This window comes from Thermobia domestica, chromosome 10 (genome assembly GCF_964235325.1).
Source record: "Thermobia domestica chromosome 10, izTheDome1.hap1.1, whole genome shotgun sequence".
Lineage (NCBI taxonomy): Eukaryota > Metazoa > Arthropoda > Insecta > Zygentoma > Lepismatidae > Thermobia > Thermobia domestica.
Genome location: NC_137463.1, coordinates 39946032 through 39967701, shown reverse-complemented (window position 1 = coordinate 39967701; position 21670 = coordinate 39946032). Strand labels below are relative to the sequence as shown.

The 21670-nt window shown below is 34.1% G+C and overlaps 1 protein-coding gene across 3 annotated transcripts in view; it reads left to right on the top strand.

Annotated features, from left to right (window-relative positions):
• Positions 1 to 21670, top strand: part of LOC145662458 (putative fatty acyl-CoA reductase CG8306) — a 259750-nt gene that overhangs the window by 202985 nt on the left and 35095 nt on the right. For all 3 annotated transcript variants that reach the window (XM_081728055.1, XM_081728056.1, XM_081728054.1), the window contains one exon: positions 18654 to 18911. In XM_081728055.1, the coding sequence (XP_081584181.1) occupies positions 18711 to 18911 (201 nt within the window). In that variant the 5' untranslated portion in view covers positions 18654 to 18710. The remainder of the gene's footprint in view (positions 1 to 18653; positions 18912 to 21670) is intronic.

Below are 21670 nucleotides of genomic sequence, written 5' to 3'. Positions count from 1 at the left end.
ACTAGTTGACCAATATAAATGTTTAAATTTTTTTGTTCTACAAAATGAAGCGGTACAATAGCAATAGTGTCTGTGCGTTCAAAATAGCATAATTTGTACCCATTGTTCGCTGGGTGTATTGTGTGTATCCTTTTCGTTAAAAAAAGGGGAAGAAAAAAATAAAAGAAATAAAGGCAAAAAGTGAACAAATCAGATAAGCTGACACTTCCTGTTAATATAGCTAAATTAACCTTATCACATAAACTCTGTTATAGAAATTGAAACTCAACAAATAGGGAAAATTAGATGGGAAGATTTTGTCAGTTGAGGGAAATTTTCTTAAGAAAATCTATGAACACTGGCTCACTTTCACTCTTTTGAATTTTAGGAATGGCTTAGGCAATGAAGAACATTAAAAATAAATATATAAATAAATAAATAGAGTCAATCTGTAAAACGCTGTTCCATGAACTATTTTCAAAACCTCTTGGTATAGTGTATACATTTGGATGCTCTACATGACTTCTTCATATATACGCATCAAATTTTCTAGTCTATAAGAAAATGTTTGGACAATTATTAATTTATTTAGTAGCATTTTCTACATATGACTTGACTCAATTTTCCTCCAGTTTTTGATAATTCTTCATTGTCTTTAAATAATAATAATAATTTTTTAAGTGGATTTGAGCGTAGCGAGGATCTTAATCCCAAACTGAAGTGCAATGTTTTACGCTTGCTTCTGATAGCTGACATTATATTATTACTAGTTTCTGGTACTTGTACTTTAACATCTGTTTTCCTAAAACAGAATTACCTTAAACTTCCGTAGTCTTTACGCAGTACCTACCATAATATCCTTTGTTTTCAAGATTTAATTACTTATTTCCGTTTTCTTATTTTTAACTCTTCTTTTCTCACGCCACCAACTTTTCCCTTTCTTTCGAGAAAGCGCCTCTGCTAGATAGAAACGCGAATTTCCTAGTACGTGTAAGTGATCTGCAGTGCTTTCACTAGTTCTAGCTTCCGAACTGCGAAGACCGACGAAAAGATGCAAATGATCCCAACTTTACTGGTATTGTTCGTGAGAGTAGAGCGTTACATTTTTAGTAGAAGTGATGATAATTATCAGCGCGGGAAGTGAATATAAAAACTGTATTTTAAAAAAATGCAAGCGAATCAGATAAATATAAATTTAACAGATGCTGAGAACAACGCAAACGATTTTGTATTTTATTATGTTTATTTGATCAAAATAGTTGAGACTGAATTCAACATCGTTAATGTTGAAGATCGATCCCCTGTCTCAACGCATGTGTCCTAAACCGTTCTCATTGTTGAAGGTTCCACACTTCTCATTTTATATTACATTAATGATCATAATTACCCAGACATTTTACATTATAATGTAAGGTAATATTATGAAGTGTGCAGTGGTATCTTCGTGGCCTTCTAGAGATGAACTTAATCACTCGCAAACAGAATAGAAGTTCCTTAATCGGCAGCAAAATGAAGAAACAAGTGCTAATATGTTATTGCGTTCTTTAGAGCTGAAGATAGGACTTTTTAAGCATAACATTTTTAAATTTAATCTTTAAAAAGAAAACATTCATGTAATTCGCAATCGAATTCGGTCCCATTCGAGGCCGCAGCAGACCCGTAGCCAGAACGCTTAAGATAGAGAAGGGGGGGGGGGGCGAAATAATTTTTCGGAGGTTGAGTCCATTTTACATTCATATATACATACCAACAAATAACTGAAAGTTTCAGGGGGCTGAAGGTCACAGGGGAGGATAAACTCCTCTGATCATCCTCTAGCTACGGACCTGGGCCCCACGTTTTGTGCTCTTTTAGCTTTAAGTTTCTTTTGAAGATAAAACGTTAAACTTTCATTTTCCAAACCATTCAAAGCTTCTGGTGCTCTTGGCTTTCATAACTGCTTTGTAAACACATTGTTACATAAAGTTTTGCGAAATTGATCGCACCTCATGTTCTGATGCCTTGTAGTGTACATTTAGTTTAATTACGTGATAGTGTTACGTAGGACAATGTATATAAGAAAATTCCGTAAACTTCAACTCAACACGGAACTTTGAGATCGCAATTTATAGATTACTTTCCTTTTTCTTGGAGGAAACTTCAGCCCAAAACTTACTACAAATACATATACGTCTAATACGTGACATTATTTGAGAAGTAAGTGACACAAATAAATTCACTGTGCCAGTTTCTGTACAGTTAAATGAGGAACTTTTTTTCCACACCAATCCACTACAGTAATTGTATACTTTTCTTTCTTTCATTTTTCACGTACTGTCCGTCTCATACTCGCACAACAGAGAAAGTAAAGTGGTTTGTCGACCTTTGGAGGAACGTAGGAAGCCAGAGTAAGCATTTTATTCAAATATGTCTATTGCCTAAGGAGTCAATGTTGCTAACTCCAATATAAAGCTGCTTTTTATTCAATACTAACAAGTAAAGTTACATTCATTAACAAGAAAAAGCACAGCATTATGGAATATCAGTAGTGGATATCCAATAAATAAAGTTACAGTTTTATGTTCCAGTTTCCATGGCTATGGCCTTTAGGGTTAGAGAGACTGATTATAAACACATTGGCGACTCTTGAGAAAGTCACATTGGAAAATAATTAAATTGTATCGTTGCAAGCTGAAGGGGCAAAACTCACCTACTGTACTAACTTTTGTATATAGTAAGGATGGCCAATTCGGAATTTTTACTTTCCGGAATCTGGAAAGTAAAATCGAAAAAAACTCCGGAATTTGAAAAAAAAAATCCGGATTTCGGAAACATTCTGTTCCGATTGCGGAAAATATTTTTTTCAGAATCCGGATTCCGGAAAATATTGACCATCCCTAGTATATACAGTTGTTTTCTGAAGCTGTATGAAGCTTTCTTCCTTTAGGTTGTAGCGATAACATTTAGCTGAAATTATTGGTGGAATAAGAATGATAGCTCGAAGAAGATCCACAAGCTCATATGCCCTATGCTCAAATTTAGGGTAAATCCGGGACCGTCATGGAATCGAGATCCGTCCCGAGAACTTCCCGGCGTCCCGAAAATATTTCTCGGGACGCTTAAATATCCCGGATTTCAGCGAAGAAAAATAAAATAAAATCTTTAAGTTTTACGTCCCAAGTTAGGCTAAAGGAGACGGTGATGATGAGAGATGATTGAAGTAGTGGAATGAAGAAAGTGGGAGGAAACGGGAAAACCCCGAGAAAACCCACAAACACGGTGTTTGTCCACCACAAAGTCCACACGGCGCGAGCTGGGATCGAACCACGGACCCCAAGCACCAAAGGTGAACGCTCTACCACTGAGCCCGCGCTCCCTAGCGAAGAAGAAAGGAGGGGAATAGTATAGTTTGCTTTTTTCGGATTAGGTATATAATTATTCTCCAACTTCTGAGTATGACAATTCAAAAGTTAAAAATAAAAACTTGAATACAAAACTTAAAAAAAAGGGAAGTCATGCTAACGTAAGCGTATATGCGAGTTATTGAGTTGTTAGTTTGTTAAAAATAACAGAAATAAAGTAAAAATTCAACGAAAGAAGTTTTTTAAAGATGATAAACGCCAGTAGAACATATTGTCAATGAGTTGACCGTTCTAAACAAAAATGAGAGATACAACACGAACAGATAAAACATGTGAAAGGAAACATCATACCTTGAAAGCGCTGACAGATTCTGAAAGCCACGAAACATAACAGATCCTGAGAAATTAAAAATGCTTATCAGATGAAGGGATAAATCATCTGCTTACATTTGCTTAATTAGGGAGGGGAAGGTCTATTAAAATGACTAAAAATGTGATTACGTAATACTTGAACAACTCTATCTGATGGAAAAAAGTAAATTAGTATGTAACACTTCTTTTCATTTTAAGCGTTTCAAACATTATCGTAATATAGTAGCGTCCCGGATTTTCATTCTCGAAATATGGCAGCACTAATTTAGCGACACTTCGCTTTACCACTGAGTCGTGCTTCTCATCCAATGAGTTAAGATTCAGAAGTTTCCGGTTCTCATCTTAATTCAAGTATCAGGTTCATAAAAAAGATTGCTGTAACAATAGGGAGACTCACGGAACAGCAGTGGACATTAATTATAAATATATCTCTTGAGAATATCGAATATGTGTATATAATGAACTGTGAATATTCATGGATGCACATAGACATATTAAAAAAAAAAAAAAAACGAACACCCACCTGTCTTAACTATACTTTTATAGCTAGAATTGCACTAAATGTAAATTTTTTTCCTCGTCTTGAAGTGCTTCTTTCAGATATGTAGATTACAGATGCGAATAAAGAATTATAGGTATATTACAGATATGTTCATAAATATAAATTGCAAAAGAAGCATATTTTACTGCTTACTAATTTTTGGAAATTGTTGAGGCATTATGGGCATCCGTGCCAAGACGAGGCAGTTCAATATCCATGGATGTCCGATCAACGACTAATAACACACCTCTCTATAATGGCATTCTCATTTTGGAGCTCCTTATATGTGATATGGACACTTGGTCGAGGAAATGAATACCAGTGGGCACACTAGTGTTCTCTGGACGGAACTTGTAATTAAAATTGAGCTTTAAAGCCAAACACTTGCGTCTTTCTTCATATACAACGTGTTCAAAAAGTTACGCAACCCTATGGGGTATCGCATGGATTGATTGTTTCGTTATAGGTGCTTAATAACTAAGCAGCCATAGGCTATACGTTGCCATAGCGTATATCCATTGGAATAGAATACATCCATGCGAGCAGTTTTGTTTTTGTCCCACATTACCTACACAATGAAGTACAGAAAGAGGTTTCAAACAAATTCTCAATCAAGCAGTTGAAGTTCCAGAAGACAGGTAGTGTAGTGGACACACGAGAAGGGTCGACCAGGGTTGCTATCGGATGAACAGTTGATCGATGTGCAAGCTGCATATGTTGAGAATCAAAATTTCAGTGCCACGACTTTCGAGCCAGTCCAGGTTCTCCATTGGCTGTTCACATACAGCCTTGCAAGTGTTTGACATTATACCCCTGTGAAGTTAGAGCGGTCCAGTAACTGCTGCCTGAAGACATGTTTAACTGAGAAGAGTATTGAGGTTGGTTCATGGAATCTGCAACCCCAGAAGGAAAGGACTTCCTTTGGCGTTCTCTTAAGGAATTCGTCTTTGTTATTCATCCGCATAGTATTCTGGGCGAATTTGAACGGGTTCTGCCCATTTTGCCGACAAAAATCGAATAACAGATCCCTCCTGTACTAGCGTCCACACAGAGCTTAGTAGCTATTTGTGCACATCTTATTCCGGATGTGTGCTGACACAAAACAATCAAAATCTGAACTTCGCATTGGCCTAGCAGCAACTAAACATATGATAGTTAAAAAGATGTGCATTAGGAACCTCACTTCGAACGTTTTTGTGAACTCTATAGTTATTCCCAAGTGAGTGGATTTAATAATAAAATGGCAAACACACAAAATATCTATTCTACCTGGGGCAAGATGGAGTGGAAGACCGTATGAATAAATGGAGCATTTATGACACATTAAATATTAACTGGACACAAGCAACCTATGGGACATTCAGATAATAATTAATGAACAGTGATATACTAAGAACCATATCTCTTGCCATAAAGACAATATAATTTAATACGATAACCCATTTTTTGTAGACGGTTTGGAATTATTGTCTTTAGAAACTCTTTCATGGTGCTAGTATAAATGATCTCCTCTATTGTCCTGTTTACACCATTCATCCTAGTTAAATTACTGCAACATGATAATAATCAGCATCATATACGAAGGATTTCCAGCATGGGCGCCCGAAGAAAATTTTCTAGGGGGGGCTCAAATACCTGGTTGCTATATTACGTTTGGTATTTTTTATTTGTATTAAGAAAATCTTAAGACATTTAATAAATTTCTTGAGCCAGGAGGGGGCTCGAGTCCTACCCTGCCCTCCCCTTCGGGCGGTAATGATTTCCAGTTATACAGAACCATACTTCTTGGGCATATCATGTGGAAACACTGTAGAGGCAAAAAGCAAAAGAAAGAAAACAAAACTTTCTGAAAATATCGACGACACACAGCACATTGATTACGACACACTGTAATTAATACGAAGCAACATAAATAATAAAACAACATGCACGCGTGTTTTCTTTTTTCCCCTCCTCTTCTTCTTTTTCTTCTTTTTTTTGAAATACGAAAGAAAAAATGTATTTCCCACTTGTTATCGCATATCGTTACGTCACTCAAGAAAACAATGTTCAGCGAAGTGAAACAACTTGTTTCTGACTTTTGCGTAGTCTTTTGTGGTGACTGTGCTTTAGGACTTCGTTTTTTATTTGATATCGTTTCGTTTAAAATGCGAGATAGAAATTCAATCATAAAGATAAAACATTCAACTTTTTATTTCACTACGTTTTCATTTTACCAACACTAAACAATATACATTGAAGTGGAAATAGTTTTTTTTCTTAAATTTTCCATTTACCATATATATAAAATTAATAAATTATGTAAAAATATCTTTATAATATGTTTATTTCAATTTCAATGTATATGTGGTATTTCAATATACATATATCCTATCCTAACTATATATGAAACTTCATGAACTGACGTAAAATAACGGGTACTTACAGCTGACGTGCAAAGTCCAAATTTGGCGTGATTGTAGCTTTTTGAAACTAACCCACAGGAAAATTGTCAGAAGTGAATATTTTTAATTTTTAAGGGTCTAAAAGGGGGATAAAGAAATTCCCCATGTTATTTAAATGGGCCTTTTTTTGACCTATAATGTCAAGTTTCAGGTACTTGTGATTGGAATAAGGACCTTAAATTCGATATGCTCGTACGTTTTCTATAGAATTATTTAACAACCACAGAAATAAGAAAAAAAATCTAACTTGAGTGGGGTTTTGTGGGCAATTGTAAAATCTTTCCCATGTTATTTATACGGACATCTTCTACATCCCAAAATGTTCAAGTACTTCCGACAGGATTAGAATGATTAAATTTGGCATGATGGTATCCTTCCGGGACTAACCCACAGGAAAATTGCCAAAACTGAATATTTTTAGTTTTTAAGGGGTCCAAAGTGTAAATGATATAATATATAATATGTTCTTTTTCAACAGAAACTATTGCTCAAGATATGCAGCAATTTCACGTGTACATCATCTGAAAGAGTTTCACTCCTATGGTGCGATATTTTCTAAGTTAATATTGAAACTGGAAATGTTGGTATTTACCACTTCTTCCAGCTTGAATAGAGGGTAGAAGAGAAAATGGTACTATTTTTAGAACTCCAAATAGATTTAAAAACTGCTTCTCGCTATCGTTTATAGTTTTTGTTCTATGTAATCAATATAGAAACTTTAAGTTGTAGTGGATTTATATTACTTCCGATTTTAGTAGAGGGTTAAGGATGGGAATGCCATGTATATCTTGGCCGCTGTGGCTCAGTGGTAGAGCGTTCACCTCTGGTGCTTGGGATCTCGGGTTCAAACCCCGCTCCCGCCAAGTGAACTTTGTGGTGGACAAACACCGTGTGCGTGGGTTTTCTCGGGTTCTCCCGTTTCCTCCCACTTTCTTCATTCCACCATTTCATTCATCTCTCATCATCACTGTCTCCTTTAGCCTAACCGGCATAACCGTGGGACGTAAAACTCAAAAATTTCATTTCATTTTTTCATGTATATCTTGAGACGCTTAATCAATTTCCAGGAAAGTACTTATCGCTGTCTGTTGACGTTTTTCTCTATAGTGAGAACTAAACGCCTGATGATTAAGGAATAAAAACGTTTAAAACGAAAGTGTATATAATATCTTAGTGACAGGACTAAAATAATATATCTTCATTGCAGACCTCACTTACACTGAAACTGCAGTTTCGTTTCGGATGAGATAAATATTTTTATTTTACTTTAGACTGACTGGGCCTTATGCAGAGTCGTTTTCACGCCTGATTAATGCCGTAACTACAGGTTTGACTAACGGATGGTTATCAAAAGTTTATTCAGTATCTCTGATTAGGACGTAGTAGTTGACGAAGTTAATCACACGTGACTAATTAATATAGAGCAGAGGCTAATCTTTAAGCCACGGTTTAGCAAGCTTGTGCAACACAACATTTCGGATTTCATGTATTTTCATTTTTACAGACTACGCATGCGCACATCTACTTTTCCGTAGTTGCCACATTTATTTTTCTCACCCGATGCATTGAGGTTATAGTAGTTAATCATAAACAAAACAATTTTTAGTTGTACTCGAAGTAGACTGAATTCCTAAAAAGTGCACCTTCCTTAGTAAAGAGCTAGTATGCCAGTAACTAGTCAGTGACTAACTTTTGATTAACGAATTCTCTCTGAATACCGCCCTTTAAGTTTGTGTTTAGCATAAGTTTTTAAACGACTTTTGGTAAATAATTAACAATAAAAAATAAAATATGGCAGATCATTCTAGAACTGATTATCTTGGATCAAACAATGAGGATATGGCTGAGAATGGTATGAAAATGTAAATTCAATCAAATCAAACACAAAATGAATATACTTTGTGGTGGACAAACACCGTGTGCGTGGGTTTCCTCGAGGTTCCGTTTCCTCCCACTTTCTTAATTCCACCATTTCATTCATTACTCATCATCACCGCCTCTTTTAGCCTAACCGGCATAACCGTGGACGTAAAACTCAAAGATTTAATTTCATTTACAAAATGAATATAGGAGTCAATTCAACCACATCAAAAATTTCTCATAATAAATAATAAATGGGACAATTTCTATTGAATATAATAATAATAATAATAATAATAATAATAATAATAATAATAATAATAATAATAATAATAATAACACTCCGATATTGCAATAAATAAATATAGTGATTAACGTGAAACGTCTTATTTTGTATTGCTTAAGGTTAACAAAGATGGTATTAGTAAAAAACGCGTAATGCCAATAAGTAGAAAACTTTTCTTACTGAAGTCCTAGGTAATAAAAGATTAGAAACGATAGGTAAAAACTTAAAGTATGTTTTGCAACCGGTAATGAAGCAAATAATTAAGTCATCCTATCTTAAAACAACAGGATTTGTCGTTCTTCATCTCGCATTACGTAATATACACTTCTAAAGTAATTAAAGGAGTAGAAACGGACATTTCAACTGATAAAATTTTATACGATCTGTAAGTTACATCTACATTAGAATATTACGTAATGCAGACGATAACGAAAAACAACCCACTGAAACAATCACCTTAATATTTAATTCTCAACAGTTACCCACGGAGGTGAAACTTTACTACCACAAGTTATAGCTTATATACCGGCAGTACGCAAATCTATAGATGAATGTTTACAATACGGCCATACATTGTAAGTCTGGCCTTAAATTGCGTAAGATGTGTAGACAGCAGCATGATATTAATACTTATAAAAATGCTACAGAATGGTTATACTGTTAGCTAAACGATATAGCCGATTTTTTACAATGTATGGAAAGAAAACAAACAAACAAGCAAACAAAAAGCAGCAAATCAGCACCTAGCATTCAATGAAGCCAATGGCTTAATTGCAAAAAAAACGTAGTAATAATATTAATATTATTATTAATAATAATCTACTATACAGTGAAATAATTAACTCTATCTAAAATTCAGAATTCCACACAGTTTGAAACACGTACTTAAGACAAACAACTTGGTAATTCTAACCATGGCTACAAAACCCCATCTTTTCAGATTGTGACTGAGATACCTCCACGGAGGAAAAAGGGAGAGGGTTAAATGATTCTTTCTTTTTCACAACCTCCTTCAAGTAATAATGCGCCAATCCTCTGAATTTCCCATCAACCTCAACCTATTCAAATTCGTCTCACTTAGAAATAACGCAAAAATTTAATAAAAACAAGTCGAATAATAGATTAAACTTTAACTGAAAAAGGTAAGAATCGGATAACAAACTCCGAAGAACAGCCAAAATACATAGAAAGGTAGAGATCGGGGAATGACGGAAAATTCACACTATTAGTTCAAATGTAATCTTGTAATAACACCAATTTCAGACCGACGCGACGCTTGGGAGCCTAGAAAGTGTATTTAAACTAACCAACAATTGAGTAACAATTACATTTCTGTAAAATGACTCAGTCATCAAACAAATACAAAACCTAGCGATATTATCTCTTAATATTGATTTTCTCACTAACACGTTTGAAATATGTTTCTACAAAAAAAAACAATCTTTTATCTGAAAATAAGGCGGCAATGGTGCAATGGAACATGCAAAGTGCAAGAGAGAAGGATTATGTTATACATAATTTAATATACATCTTTAAATCTCATTTACTTATGCTTCAGCAAACATGATCCAAATCTAGATTTCAAATTAAAATTATAGGATATAAAATTATTGAACACAACTAGAGAATATCGCTATAGTGGTATAGGAGTTCGTAATTATATATATAATTTGACGAAAAATCTTATGTATTACGTAATTGTTTAATATTAATTTAAATTTCTTGTATAAATGATTGCCATACAATACACAAATCTTTAGCGGTGGAAATTAATAAAGTATAATTGTTAATATTTTACCTTCGCGAACTATTCCAGAAACGAAATTTTGGCTTAATTTATTTCATGATAAGATCATAGACTTTCAAGAAGACTGCAACACAATCAAAAGCTGTTCACAATTTAGTCAAAGCCATTTCTAACAATGTGTACGTATTGGTTAACGATGGCATACCAACACGAATCTCATATAACTTAAAAAAAGGTGCACTAGACATTACTTAGTTCAATCTCAATATTTCATTTATTCATGGTGTCTCTTTAAGGTGGATCACTACCCGGAAGTCAGTGCATAATTTAGCTCATTCCCTTAACTACTCCACAATGAAACGTTACATATTATAAATATTGTACTATAAGATAAAGTTATGTTTCAGCTACAACACAAGACACTGATTCATTTGGTTGTATCTTCTGATATCGTAAGAGGTAACAATTAAAAGAAAATATTTGATTCGTTTTAGAAGGAGCACACAAGATGGCACTTTCTGTTAGATCTTACTAGAAGTGCTCAATTTTATGAAATGTTTGGTTGAATGTGTAAAGTACTTTAAAGTAACGATCTTATTACGAAATAGATATATTGGTTGACCGTTTTTCGTGTTATGTTTCACATTTTATTTAAATATTAATTTACATTTAAGGAAATAGATTTTGAGAAGAAACTTGCGCAGAACGCCATAATGCGTTGTTGCCAAATTTTTACGTTAATTCCTGGATTCTAGCGTTGCAGTTCGAGAAGAACTTAGCTGTGAATTACTGTAAGGGTCGAAAACTAATTTCTCCAGTAAGTATCCAAGCAGAATTCCATGGTTACTTCCTTTATTATCTGGCATCAATAAACACTCGACACTATCTGGCAATGCCGCACTATTCAAGCAGCGATTAGCATAGCACCGAGAACACCTAGTGATCCACCTTAATAGATTTCATTAACTGAAATCGCAAGTTTTGAAATGCCGATCGTTATAAATAACGATACAAAAATTTTGAAATCGAAAGTACAACATGTAGCCAGTAACAATAACTGGCAAGAATTTGACATATATATTTTATATTACAATTCGAGATCCTACAAAACAAGCACAATAATAATAATTACAACACAATATTAAAAACACTATTGATAATGTGATGTGATGTGAGGTTGTCTCCAAAGTACATTAAAAAAAATCGCTGACGAAAGGAAAACACTCAAGTAAGAGATATATATGCTAAACCTATAGTGTGGTCAAACAAATGTCAAAACGTATTAGTATGAGGCAAATCTAGTTAAAAAATATAATTTCTAAAGAAAGAAAATAATACATGAAAAAGCTGAATTTAATGTAAAGAAAGTAATGTCAACTAAAGTGAATCATTCGCAAACGTTTTAAAACAACATTTCACACCAAATGACAAAATCTAGAATTTTGAGTTGTTTTTTTTAATGTTAAAATGAAGAAAAAACAAATAATATCCTTTGAAATAGTTATAACTGGATAGCAGTTCATCAAAAACTAACAACTCCCTATGTTAACCCTTAATAGACGTACGTACTAACTTTGCAACCTTGTAAGACCCACTAGCGCTATCCTAATATAAAGAATTTCTTATAATAAAAGAAAAATTATAAGAATATGTTTAACTGGTCTTTAATATACAGGATTTTCATGTCGGAACCTAGATCTGCACCGCGATAAAGAATTATACCTTTGAATGAGGTAATGAAGGTGTGTTACTTTGCATGAAATACTGTATTTTGTTATAATTGATAACCTGAAGTCTTAATGTGCGAAGATGTACTCAAGGAATTATACTTAGATATCTTATTATAGGTCAAGTTAATGGTGTGGTTGACCTTGATTAATAACAATGCTGAAAGAGTTTGGATTAAAGTAACTTAGAAAACTGAAGAGAGCAGCTCTATTTTTTCATAGTGTTACCGGCTTTTTTTTTTATGACGAAGAAGGTTGGCTCAGATTTTCAACTAAAATTATGCGAGATGTCCAACTTAATCAGTGTTTGAGCAATATTGAAGGCGAAGTTCAATTATATCTGAAACTGTTCGAACACCTGTGTCTGGCAGCGCTAATTCCGGAAGAAAGGGAAATCTTGACCTTGATAACAATACTAGGTGCGCAAGGTTATGGCAAATTGCGTGATAAATGTTGATTGACCATGTCCTCTACAGAAAAAGTATAATAAATTGAAACTAGGTATGAAGCAGCATTATGGTTCAAACCAACGAACTAAGAGGTAGTACCACTTTCATTTTCTACGGCAAAACGAATAACAAAATATTCTAAGTTCCGTTACTCTGCTTTAGAAATAGTTACTGTTCATAATTACATTTCTTGCACAGATCAAGCACTTCGAGACTAGTTGGTTTCTGGTGTCACTAATGGTTCTGTAAGATGTCAGAAATATGGTATTAGAGGTGTAGTACACGAATGGTTTTCCTCGTTCCTGGTAAACAGAAAACATGTAGTAAAAACATAAAGAATAATTGACAATAAGCAAGTCACATTTTCGTCCAAAACTGCTGCTATTTCTGCTGGTGTTCCTCAAGACTCAATTCTTGGGCCAATTCTTTTTTTATTGTAAATAAATGATCTTGTTCAATTCATGTATCCCTCAACACATTGTACCGTATGCTGATGATGTAAATGTCTTTGTAACAGCGGACAATAGAGGTGAACTAAAAGTAAATTAAGACAAAATATGGATCGTTTGAGAAAATGGGCATCTCAGAATCACTTGATGATAAATGCAAAGAAAACAAACACTAAATTTTCACTACTCATGTACACCTCGAATAGTACCACCCATTGTGATAAATTCAACCTTTGTAGATTTTTCCAAGTCTACTAAATTTTTAGAAGTTACAGTAAGCAATAGACTTACATGGGATGAGTGTATTACTGATCTAAATAACAAAGTAAGCCGTATCTGTTTTGTAATTTATAAACTACATGGTTCTGTGGCAAAACAAATCTTGCTGCTGTTGTACTATGGTAAGTTTCAATCTTTGTTAAGTTATGGAATAATTTTCTGGAGAACTTGCTATTTCAGTGTTACTATTTTTCGTCTGCAGAAAAAGGCAATAAGATTTATTTTTAATCTATCCCAAGAGCCTCATGTAAAAGGGTCTTTCAATCAAATAAAATTTTAACTGTGCCTTGCCTGTACATATACAATAGTGGGATATATGTAAAGAGAAAGGAAAGTAGTTTTCTTCATATTAACGATGTACATTCATATAACACACGACAAAGGAACAACATATTTACATCATATCAAAACTATATGTGCACCAATAGAAGTGTCCTTCGCATGTCCACTAAGTTGTGCAATAAACTCCCGACTAACTTAAAGGGTATCAAAACCATACCGAAATTCAAAAATGGACTGTTCAGTTTTTTATGTAACAAAATGTATTATGATATTAATGAATACTTGGGTGATACTTTGTAAAATTAATGTAATATCAATTATATTGAAATATCTTCATATTATTTGACAAGGTACTGGTCTCTGACCGATAATGTACAAAATGAATGAATGTCAGTTATTGGCCAAAAGAGACAGTATGTATATTGGGATTGAAATTACATCTTTCTGTAGGGAGATAAGTAAATTAAATACTACCTGATGAAGATTTAAGTACACTCATGTCCAAAATGATTGTCACATATCTATAACTGTCTTCTTGTAAGAATATAATTTGATAATGATTTTGCGGGGTACTTTTAATAACGACACTATGTATATAATCGGGGAATGTATATGTGTGGTAAATTTCGTAGTAAAAGAATTACAAATACGAAAATTAGAATGAGTAAAACAAAATTTTGCTAAATGGAGAAGACAGTTTTATTTTTGTTTTATTGTTCTTATTTTCTGCTCTTTTGACGTGAAATTCGCCACATACATGTCTTTGCTGATTATGCATATACTAACATTATAAGAAATACCGGGCGAATTCGTTATCAAATTATATTGCTACAACAACATATTTATAGACATGCGACAACAATTTTGGACATGAGTGTACATAAGATTCACGAAAGAAGCAGGTTCATGAACTTGCCCTATAGAGGACGATGTAAACTTTAACACAACAAAGTAGAATATCCAACATGGAGTAAATATTCCATTGTCTTAATTTGCACTAAACTGGACAATGTAAATCAAACTTAGCAGGTGACCATAAGCTATTATTAACAGCAATATAACACGAATTCTCGATTTGACAGAATTCGTTTAATTAGGTACTTCTTCTATAAGCGAAAAAGGAAATACAGATTTGGAAGAGGAGTATAGTTCTAATCACGTGACTAAATATGTGTCAAGACAAGTAATGGATAGAACTGAATGTAACTATACATTACTCGCGAGTCAAGTTAAAAATCTTGCCGTTCATTATTATATTTGATACCGACAGTTAGTACATATTTAGGAGTTACTCTTAATTTCACACACACAAGAGACATGTCTATTAAACTCGAAAATTTAGAGTATGTACCAAGGTGTGTGTATATATAAGCGACTCGGGTGAACATGGTGTCATTTCCGGTAAAATTATAGGTGGAATGGGTTGGATTTGAACTGCAACTATATATATATATATATATATATATATATATATATATATATATATATATATATATATATATATATATATAATATAATATAATATAATATAGGTAGATAGCAGGACTGGATACAGGATTGTCTGAGGGAGGGGTGCACCAATAACTACCAAAATTACTAATCATACTGACTCTTGAAAGTGACATGTGACAATATTCTTTGTCCCTATCAACACTGATGCATAGAACTGAGGAAAGTGTTTTAAAGAGGGTCGCAAGTGAAATGCAGGACAAAAAATGTGACAAAAAATGTTCTTTTGTCCTCCTGCCTTCTGTTTTCTTACATACTTGGCAAGTGTTATATTTTACTTGGTGGAATTCGTGTTACTATTCGGTTCAAAATCTCTTATCGTCGCGAATTCTGTCGAGGAATTTGAAGCTTAAAATATATAAAACGATAATCATGCCTGTTGTTCTGTATGGTTGTGAAACATGGTCGCTTACTCTGAGGGAAGAACATAGACTGAAAGTATTTGAGAACGGGATCCTGAGAAGAATATTCGGACCCAAGAGGAACGAGAATGGGGAATGGCGGAAGCTTCATAGCGGGGAACTGCATAGTTTATACGGTTTGCCCAACATTGTTAGGGTCGTCAAGTCTAGGAGGCTTAGGTGGGCAGGTCATGTAGCTAGAATGGAAGAAAGTAGAAACGCTTTCAAAGTCTTGACTGGTAGACCCATAGGAAAACGACCATTAGGAAGACCTAGGCGCAGATGGGAGGACAATATTAAGATGGATCTCGCAGAGATAGGAATACAAAGTAGAAACTGGATGCAGTTAGCTAAGGATAGAAGTCAGTGGAGAGCTTTTGTGAACGCGGCACTGAACCTCCGGGTTCCATAGGCCATAGAGTTAGTTAGTTAGTTAGTTAAATCCTTTTCCTTCAACCTTCAGAAAATCAACTTGAACTATTGCTTTTACAAAGCTCTGCTTTCTTTTAAGCCCGAACGGAAACATGATGGTAGAAAGTTTCGAAAATGTTGCTATTTTCACTACCAGCTTCTTATTTGCAACGAAGATGGGGGGAGGAGGACGTGCACCTTTGCACCCCCAAAATCCGGCCCTGATAAATAGATCCATAGATAGATAGTGTTTCACAAAAAGTATAGACCAACCTAGGTGTACAAATGCTTCCTTTCGAAGTTATAGGCTGCCGTAAACATGAAAAAAAAAAAAAAAAAAAAAAAGAACTTTGAAGATCCATAGCTCCAAAACTATGGGATCTACCATAGTCGGGTCAAGAGTTCACTTAGGAACTATGTACGTGCGCTATCCAAGAATACAGGTTTCAGAATCCTGGGGTACTCACGAATCAATTTTTATGGAGAGAGTTTAGTTACGGATATGTAATTTGAAGTACTCACCAACTGCCTCTATAAAAAATTCTTGCGGAAGTACCACTGGATTGTGAAACTTGGATAATTGGATAGGGGACATACTAGTTCCCAAGTGAAGTCTTGACCCGATTGCGGTAGGTCCCATAGTTTAGGAGCTATGGACCTTTTTAATTTTTTTTTTTTCATGTTTTCGGCAGCCTATAACTCTGAAAGTAAGCATTTGAGCACCGAGATTGGTCTATACTTTTTGTCTTATTTTGGTGTCAGGAATCACCTCTTAACCGTTGTCGGTGTTGTTTTGAAACACTTTGAATAATATACGAGCTCCCTCGTGGCTAAGCGGTTAGCGTACGCGCCTTTGGCGTGGGAGACCCGGGTTCGATTCCCGGCGGGAGCTCATGTGGTTCGGATTCCACGTTAATCAGTAGGTCCACGTCTCATATAGCCTCGCTGCTGCAAAGAGACGCTAAACTAAAATCACCTCACCTCACCTCACTTTGAATAATATACTCTAAAATTCTGCAGTGTACTATATATACTAACAATATTAGAATTAAATATGTAGGTGAGCTAACTTCCGTGGTTAAAGGATTTCTGTGTTCAGTTACCTATTAAATGGCAATGCACGGAAAGCTTTCAAATTGCTATATCTTCTTTTATTTGATATGATAATGCCGATACAAAAAATGGATGTCCAATTTCCGTGAAGAGTACTAAAGTGTTAGTAAGTTTATATAAGTAAAATGAAAGTTGAACAGAACACTTTATAGCATACAGTAAGAAAGAGGTGCATTGACCTGAGTAGTGTACTTATTCAGAATCCAATGTGTTAATTTTGCCTTTAGAAAAACGTAATTCTGAAGAAGTACATCCGTGCATATTTTTTTACATAAAGAAATTACATAAAACATGCTCTTATTTTAAAAAAAAAATAGTTCCTACTTCAGAAACTATTGAAGTTATAATTGTAGAATAAAATTATATACTCTTTTGTAGGTAGAAGAAATTAACTCTTCCGAGTTAATTAATGTGTAAATAAAACGTAAGAGTTCTAATACGATACAGTTATATTTATTTGTGAAACATATTAAATGTACCACTCTTACGAAGCAGTCACTTCTAGAATTTTGCTCTTGTGCAACACGCTGATGGTGGCCAGGAACATTTGATTTCACAGTGTGTTAGTGAATTTGTATGTGTACATTCTCGATCGCTTAGCAATTCAATATAGTCGAGTAGGACTGGAATTGCTAAATCGATGTACAGGGTATGTCTAAAGTCTTCGTCTTATTTGAAAGTTTTATAACTTGGAAATGACTACTCGTATTTGAATGAAACTCCTTCAGTTCAAGAGAATATTCAAGAATATACGTATAACATCCGATTTCAAAGTGTTATGGCTTTAAAAAATGCAAAATAATTGTTACATCAAGTTTTCAGTTCAATGTGACAACCTCTGGCTTCACGGACATATCAAATTGATAGTCGAACTTTTCATGTATCTTGAAAACTGACGGGAGTTAGCTATTTGTAATAGTTGGCGTTTCACTAGCATGCATCGTTCCTGCACACTAGGGACATCACCTGCCAACCAAACGGAACTTGAACATTCCCTCTTTCAAACTGTAGGCGAACACTCCCTGTTTCTGAAGTGTATGTGCGAACAATCTTTCAAATTACAGTTTCATTCAAATAAAATTAGCCATTTTCAAGCTATATCACTTTCAAAATAAATGAAGGCTCCAGACACACCCCATATAACTGTAAGATTGAGTTCCTCGTCGTTAAGTAATGGACAGGAGTTGATCATCTTTAGTTGTTTTTAATATCAGTGCAGGTATCATATAGATCGATAATGAAAAATGAACGTTAAAGTCTTAGAAAGAAACTAGCAAAGATTTGAAGCTCTAAATATCCTGTTAATCACAAAATCGAATATGATTGTATTATCACTACAGAATTCATTTGTTTATATAAATTCTGTGTGTAAAAATATAACTATAAAATAAAAATATCATAATAATGAAACTGCAAGATTATTAGTAGCAAGATTTTAAATATATTTTATTATTGTTTTATAGGTGTTCCCGTATGAAGTAATATTTTGACTGACAAGACTTCCAAACACCAAAGCCAAGATGAGTGCCGACTTAAGTCCTATACAACAGTTCTATGACAAGTCTACAATATTCCTTACGGGAGCTACAGGCTTCCTGGGGATGGCCATTATCGAGAAATTACTCAGATCTTGTCCTGGCATTACAAATATTTATGTTCTTGTAAGACCGAAGAAAGGAAAAGATATTCAAACTAGGGTTGAAGAGCTTCTTAAAAATCCTGTAAGTATAGCATTATTATTATTATTATTATTATTATTATTATTATTATTATTATTATTATTGGTAAGGTAAGACTTGGACTCTCTGTAAATATAAATACTGTGTCATTATAAATTCAAATTAACTAGGATTAAATACACTGAACGTCAATGATGTGTTTCTACTTTAGAAGTTTTTGGAGTCCATCCTAGAATAACACTAACAAAGTTGAGGATAGTATCGTATACTTGGAAGACAGGGGACTTTTTAGGTTGCAAACTCTTTACAAAATGTTATAATGGATTCTGGAAATTGTATATAATATGTAGGGTGTTTCAAAACAACACCGACAACGTTTTTGAGGTGATTCCCGACACCAAAATAAGACGGAAAGTATAGACCAACCTGGGTGCACAAATGCTTCCTTTCGGAGTTATAGGCTGCCGAAAACATGAAAAAATTAACTGTAATTATCCACAGCTTCAATACTATTGGACCTACCGTCCTCGGGTTAAGACTTTATTTAGGAACTAGTATGTACCCTGTCCAAATATCCATATTTCAGAATCTACGGTACTTCCACAACAATTTTTAAAGAAGTAGTTGGTGAGTACCTAAACTTACATGCCTGTAGCAAAACTCCCTCTATAAAAATTATAGCATGAGTTCCGTAGGATTCTGAACATGCATTTTTGGATAGCACACATATTAGGTCTCATAGTTTTGGAGCTATGGACATTTAAAGTTCATTTTTCTCTTGTTTTCGGCAGCCTATAACTCCGAAAGGAAGCATTTGTGCACCCACGTTGGTTTATATTTTTTGTCTTATCTTGGTGTCAGAAATCGCCTCCCAAACGTTGTCGGTGTTGTTTTAAAATTCCCTGTATATATATATATATATATATATATATATATATATATATATATATATATATATATATATATTCCTTTGTTCTGAATTCTACTTGTTAAACTTGAAATTAAAACGATTTAGTGGTCTCTCAATCCTCATACGATCTTAGAGATAGACTTGAAATTAAAGTATGTCTGTTAATTTTATTCTTGGGCTGCAATACCTTTTTAATTAATAATGGTTTGATTTGAAGGATCAGTTAATGACACAGAACCAAAACATAAATTCATAGTTTTTTGTGGGGGAGGAATAATAATAATAATTTTGACACAAAAGGCGTGTGATTATTTTGGTTTGTTGAAAACTCATTTTATATAACGTACCTTGTTTTCGTAAGATACTATAGGCTTTTCGAATTTTCTTCCTGCCCTCAAAAATAAGGGTAGTTTATTGAAGGGTGAAAATAATAATTAAAAATTGCCATTTTTTCCTAAGCATTTCTTTTGTCAATATTTCATTAACAACCCTATATCATCGTATAAGTCATTTTTCTGAGGAGAAATTCACCAGGTGTAGTTTGTTCTCAGGAGTGAGTTCTTTTCGGACTATTTTAAGTGATTTTGTTCATATTTGAAACATACATTGTTAATAACAGTACAATGTAGGATAAGTTCCTAGAAAAGATACGCAAAGCATAGTTTACTCTTAAGAGTGTTATTTTCGGACGAGTTTCTCAAAAAACTGGCGATTTTGCTCATATTTCCTAGATAAATGTTTCATTAACAACCCTGCAATATGGAATAAACTACTTCTTATGAAAAAAAAAAAAAAGAAAGAAAGAAAGAAAGAAAGTCACAAGGGGCAGTTTACTCTAGGGAGTGAGTTTTAATCGGACAATTTTTTTCAAACATCTGTGGCGAGTTCGGTCACATTTCATACATACAAATTTTATCAAAAAGTCTACACGTGGCGTTAGTTATTTCTCATGGAAATGTCCACATTGGGTAGTTTTCTGAGTTTTTTCCACTACGTTGTCAAGTAGACTCAATGTTAAGGTGATTTTGTTCGTATCACATAAATATCATTAACATTCCTTTATTATTGCATAGTCATTTCTCATGAAATGAAAGAAAGAAATAGGATGCTCTTGGAGGTTGCTTTCTTTGAATGAAGTTTTCTGAAATTTTCTTGTAATTTTGTTAATATTTCGTAAATAAATGTTTTTAGTAATAATTTCAGTATTACATGATTTCATTTAAGAAATTGGAGCGAGAAAGTTTTGTGCGGTGGCTCGCATAATTTGTTTTCTACGGATTGCCGATTAGGACTTGCCAATATGGAGATAATTTACCAATATTGCAGTCTGTTGCACTCTTATCTGTTCTGCCTTACCTCTTAAACTGCGATAACAAAGCCATTGATGCTTGTATTCTTTCGCACAATATTTCACGTCAAGGCTATATAAGCACTATAAGAAACAAAAAATACAGTACATATTATGTAATACGTAATACTGCAGTCGAGTGTATGTGTGACGAAGTAATAGAGATATTACGTTTAAGTATGCGCAGTGATTATAGCGCCAATTCAACTATAAATGTGTGTTCTGCTTTGAAGTCGGGAAGATGGCTGACATGAATCCTGGGTTCCGCGACTGTTGTGGTTAAATATAGATTAAACGTTTACGTAGTGGTGAAAAGCAGCTTGTGCTAAATATATTTAACAAGTTCTGCTTGCTAACGAAATTCAAAGAATCTTTTAATCCTTCGAGGTTCTTGTTTTTTCCCTTGCTGCAAGTACTCCGAACGGTACAAGATTGTCAAAAAGACGTGTATACTTGCTTCTCCTTGTGCGAGAGGGTATGATGCATCACTAGCCAGTCATAGCTTAGAACAACGAAATGATAGAATAATTTTGTTTATCTCCG